Source organism: Coffea eugenioides, chromosome 2 (assembly GCF_003713205.1).
Source record: "Coffea eugenioides isolate CCC68of chromosome 2, Ceug_1.0, whole genome shotgun sequence".
Taxonomy (NCBI): domain Eukaryota; kingdom Viridiplantae; phylum Streptophyta; class Magnoliopsida; order Gentianales; family Rubiaceae; genus Coffea; species Coffea eugenioides.
The window spans coordinates 6,813,181-6,817,835 of NC_040036.1; the positions used below are offsets into that span (position 1 = coordinate 6,813,181).

At 39.2% G+C, this 4,655-nt stretch overlaps 1 protein-coding gene across 1 annotated transcript; it reads left to right on the forward strand.

Moving 5' to 3' along the window:
* The first annotated feature begins 454 nt into the window (after positions 1–454).
* On the forward strand, positions 455–4,423 carry LOC113761894 (eukaryotic translation initiation factor 3 subunit F). The gene is made up of 6 exons (XM_027305069.1): positions 455–807; positions 931–1,010; positions 2,071–2,300; positions 3,234–3,355; positions 3,439–3,552; positions 4,074–4,423. The coding sequence occupies exons 1-6, from the start codon at positions 586–588 to the stop codon at positions 4,161–4,163; spliced, it is 858 nt and encodes a 285-aa protein (XP_027160870.1). The 5' UTR covers positions 455–585; the 3' UTR covers positions 4,164–4,423.
* The last annotated feature ends 232 nt before the right edge of the window (positions 4,424–4,655 follow it).

A 4,655-nucleotide genomic window follows, 5' to 3' on the forward strand; every position in this document is an offset into this window, starting at 1 on the left:
AGGGATTGTAGCTGCCGACGGGGATAGAGTCGCGAGCGGCCCGCATAGGGGAAAGCGGGGCAGCAGGAGAGAAATGGGGTATTTTGGGTATTCGACCTGCAGCCGGTAACTTAGCCGGTTATAGGTCTATTTTCACTTTAGTTATGGAGTTTAGGGCGTTTATGTGTATGTTTCTAAACGATAGGGGGGTTTCGTGTCTTTTCGCGAAATCATAGGGGGGTTCCGTGTATTTTACCATTTTTTTTTCCATTCTAATCATGCAGTAAAGAAATCTTTTTAAGAAAATAAAACCCAAAATTTCCCAACCGACTTTACCAAGCGAAACGAGACTAGAAAGAAATTCACATACGACCGAAAGCGCCCTTCCTCTGGGCTTCGGCCTACTAACAGCCCAAAGCTGTATTTAAAGCCTAAAAAAATGTTCTAAAACTATAAAACGGCCCATTGTACAAATTCCAACCATCTGCTCTTTCTCACTCATCTAAACCCTACAATTGCCTAACACCACTCCGACTTCCATCTCTCCGCGGAACTCTCCCTCCAAACCCAATATTTGTCGCTCCAAAACAGACCGGAGATCAAACAATGGCATCGGGCGGCCAAACAATTTTGCAATTTCCCCAAGCATCGACCAATTTAACGGCAAGGATTCATCCATTAGTCATCTTTAACATCTGCGACTGCTTTGTCAGGCGACCCGACCAAGCCGAGCGAGTCATTGGTACTCTTCTCGGCTCCGTCTTGCCTGACGGCACTGTCGATATTCGCAACTCGTATGCTGTTCCCCATAACGAGTCATCAGATCAGGTTTTCTTTCGCCTCTCGATTAATTTTGCTGTCCTTATTTTTTGTTCAGATTTTTCCTCTATTTAGATAAAATGACTTGAAGGAGCTGATTTGAGTAATTTCGGATATTTGTTGTGGTTTTAGGTTGCATTAGATATTGATTACCACCATAATATGCTTGCGTCTCAGCAGAAGGTGAATCCCAAGGAAGTTATTGTTGGATGGTAACTTCAGGAACCTCTTTTTTTTTTGTCCCTTTTATTTCCCCTTAGTTGAATGGTGACAAAAAAGGTCGGGTCGTCAACTAGGAAGTTAAGGAATAAAAATTGTGGCAAAACATGTTTTCAATGTATATTATTTGCTTTAGAAATTCTTATCCTGCCTGCCTGTATTTTCAAAACATTGCCTGTGTGTGGCGCAGGGGGTCTTTTATCACGGAGTCTGGATTTCTTAATCAGGATTACTAGTAATTGATACCAACTTAAATGATCTGCTGTGTTATTTTCCTTGTTGGATTGGACAGTTTATCAGAGTGTGATATTTGATGCGCATATGATGTGGCCATGCAGCTTCGTTCATTGGTATATACAGTCTAACCTCTGGAAGCATCTTTTCCCTCTTTTTTGATGGTGGCTTCTTTGGACCTCTTAGTGGTTTTGTTGGATAATGAGAATTCTCTGCTAATAAATGACACTCTATAAACTTCGTTAAATATGGAGAGGAATAACTACCAGTAGGAGCTTTTGCTTCTTGCTCAGACTTGGCCCTTCTCTCACTTATTCTAGGCTTGCTTTCAAGTGATCGACTGAAAAGATGAACTTCAGATTGGAATGCCTTTTACCGGCAGTAGAAGTAGGTTGTTACAGATCCTCACAAAATAAACGCCAATACAAATTGTAACATATGTAATTTATTGTAAATTTTTCTCTTCTTTTCTGGAAACGAGATTATTCTTTTACATTGTCTCTCCTTACATATGATTTTATTTCCTTTTTTTTGGGAATTCTTCATTTGCTGTGGCTAATCAAATACAATTTCAAGTATTTTACCACTTCTGCATGGAAGGTGGCCTTTTTATGTTGTATTTGTTGGATAAACCGTAAATGAAACCATCATCAGATGTGCTTTTCAAAATACTGATTTGGTGAATGGTTTATTCTTTGAGGTTGAATGGTAAATTCTGCGATTGGTACTCTGCAACTCGATATATGCAATGTTATCTGTAGATACTAATGGTAGTTTCTAAAGTGAATTAAGATGTATTACTTCCATGCTTGTTGACAGGTTTTCAACTGGGTCCGGAGTCACAGGTGGCAGTGCTTTGATTCATGAGTTCTACTCAAGAGAAGTTCCAAATCCTGTTCATTTAACTGTTGATACAGGATTCACCAATGCAGGGGCTTCAATTAAAGCTTTTGTCTCTGTTAATTTGTCTCTTGGAGATCAACAACTTGCTGCACAATTTCAAGAGATTCCTTTGGACCTACGAATGGTAGAAGCAGAGCGGGTTGGATGTAAGCTGTCTGCGTCAATATCCTTGCTCTAACATTGTGTGCTTACCTGCTATACTTAAGTGGACTAAGGGAAGTGAGGCTTGGGTTTTACCTTGGGGGTGCTAAGATTAATTTTGCTTTGTGTGGAGAAAGCATTAGGCTGCCCTTGTTAGCAGCTCATCTAGTTAGCAAATCCATGGAGCTGCATTCCATTCCCCTGTTGGAAATTTATGCTATTTTATGTTAGTGGGATTTGATCTACATTGAACCCATTATATTCCCTCAGTCCTCCCTTTAGTGATCTTCTAGCATATGGATGCCGATATGGTTGGTTAGTTACCGCTGGTGATTTCTTGATGGCAGGGAATTTTGTTTATGAATGGCTTAGGTCTTTAATGGGTGTTCAAACAACAGGGTTATTGACTATTTGTCTCACTTGTTACTTTTCCTAAAAGTTAAGCCTTTAAAGAAATTACTATAAACTGGAAGAATAGAGATGATCAGATTAGCTTTTGCATATGGAACCATTTGTTTACTCCTAAGGATCCAGTCAAATAAAAATTGAAGAGGGAAATAATAAGAGAAGAGGGGAAAAAAGGACAACTAAAAAACTTGGGCCGACTGTTTCTCTGGATTGACCTATTAGTTTTGGACCTGGCTTGTTTGGACAGATTGGCACAGTCTAGTCTGATAAGTTTGAGGCATGGAAGAGTGGATGACGGGATTAGCGAATTAGAGCCTGGGATGGGTAAATTGGAGAGATAATAAGATAATTGTTCCCTTCTTTCAGATGCTGCATACTTGTAGATCCTAATGGTTTCCCTGATGTAATTCTCTTTCTAATGACTGGGTCTTGTAATAGAATTGCTTGCAGAGCTTAATTTTTACAGTAGATTTCTTTGGTTTATCACTATAAAGACAATTTTGACTTGGAAGTTCTTGTAATGATTGTAGTTGATATTCTTAAGACAACAATGGTTGACAAACTTCCTGGTGACGTGGAAGGAATGGAAGCCACGATGGAACGATTACTTGCTCTAATAGATGATGTTTACAAATATGTTGACGATGTGGTGGTAAGATCATGGTACTATATACCGGATTTGCAAGGGCACTTCCCATGGATTCTCTCTAAACCTCCTCTGAATCTTCATTTCAGGAAGGGCGCGTTGCACCAGATAATAACATTGGAAGATTTATATCAGATTCTGTATCCTCCATGCCAAAACTTTCATCCCAAGCTTTTGATAAGCTTGTAAATGACAGTCTTCAGGTAGCCATCATGTTTTTGCTATGTTCCTTCCTTTTGGCGCCTAAGATAAAGGAGTCATATAGCTCTGTGTCTCTGTTTTGTCATAAATATGCGCAAGTGTATATTTGGCCTTTGTGTCTGTGTATATGTTTGTTGAGGTACCTATTATGTGCATGTGTGTGTCTTGTGTATGTTGATGCATTTGCCTTATGACGTATTGGGCCTCTTGTCTTTCACTTGTATATGATGATCTCGTTGTCGCTGTTGGGATCTTAAATGGCCCTTTAGTTAGTGAGGCACTGAACTATTTTGCCTCTGAAAATTGTGAGATACTTCATCGTATTTATTAAAGTTAACCTAGACCTGTAATATGTTTTTTGTTGTTTAACTGGTGGTATTCTTTGTGTTTATTTTTATCGTTCCTTGGTTCTGATTGTCTTTGATTGCTAGAAATTACATGCTTTTGTGCTGTGCTGTTATGATCATGAAGGTGAACATGTATTTATCTCTCCTGACCACAATTTTTTGTTACTTTCACATAGGATCAATTACTCTTGCTATATTTGTCAAGCATCACAAGAACGCAACTTAGCTTGGCCGAAAAGCTGAACACCGCTGCTCAGATCTTGTAATTGTACTAATAAAGTTGTCAACTGGCTCGGAATCGTCTCAACTTTTTCATTGTTACTTTTGTATGGCCAGCTCTTTAGGGATGTGGTCATCTTTTTGAAGAATATGTATTGATCTATATTATATTCATGATTTCCGTTGTTTTTGGTTGCGGCGGTCTGTTTTCTCCCATTTCTGTACGTCCCACATTTTTTTCAGGTTAAAGGCCTGAGGCATACTGTAGAAATAGTTGCGGAACTTACAAGGTTGACGACTTTTTTCACTTTTTGGGTGCCTACATGTTCAAAGTCTGTGCCTAGTTAGGTAATACGGTGGTCGGCTTAATTTTAGGTATAGGTCAGATGAAATTGCTACTAATATTTGTGAAAGTAAGAAATATGAAACCAACGGTCCCTTGCTGTTAGCCATCGCAAGAACCTTCCTTTGGGTCGTATAAGTTCAAGTTTGGCTCGTTGGTTTAATTAAATAAGTCGAACTCAAACATCAGATTGGGC

Coding starts and splice junctions, on each gene's coding strand:
- LOC113761894 (XM_027305069.1), top strand. CDS start 586: ATGGCATCGGGCGGCCAAACAATTTTGCAATTTCCCCAAGCATCGACC. Junction 2,301..3,233: donor AGAAGCAGAGCGGGTTGGAT/GTAAGCTGTCTG, acceptor TAATGATTGTAG/TTGATATTCTTAAGACAACA. Junction 3,553..4,073: donor TTGTAAATGACAGTCTTCAG/GTAGCCATCATG, acceptor ACTTTCACATAG/GATCAATTACTCTTGCTATA.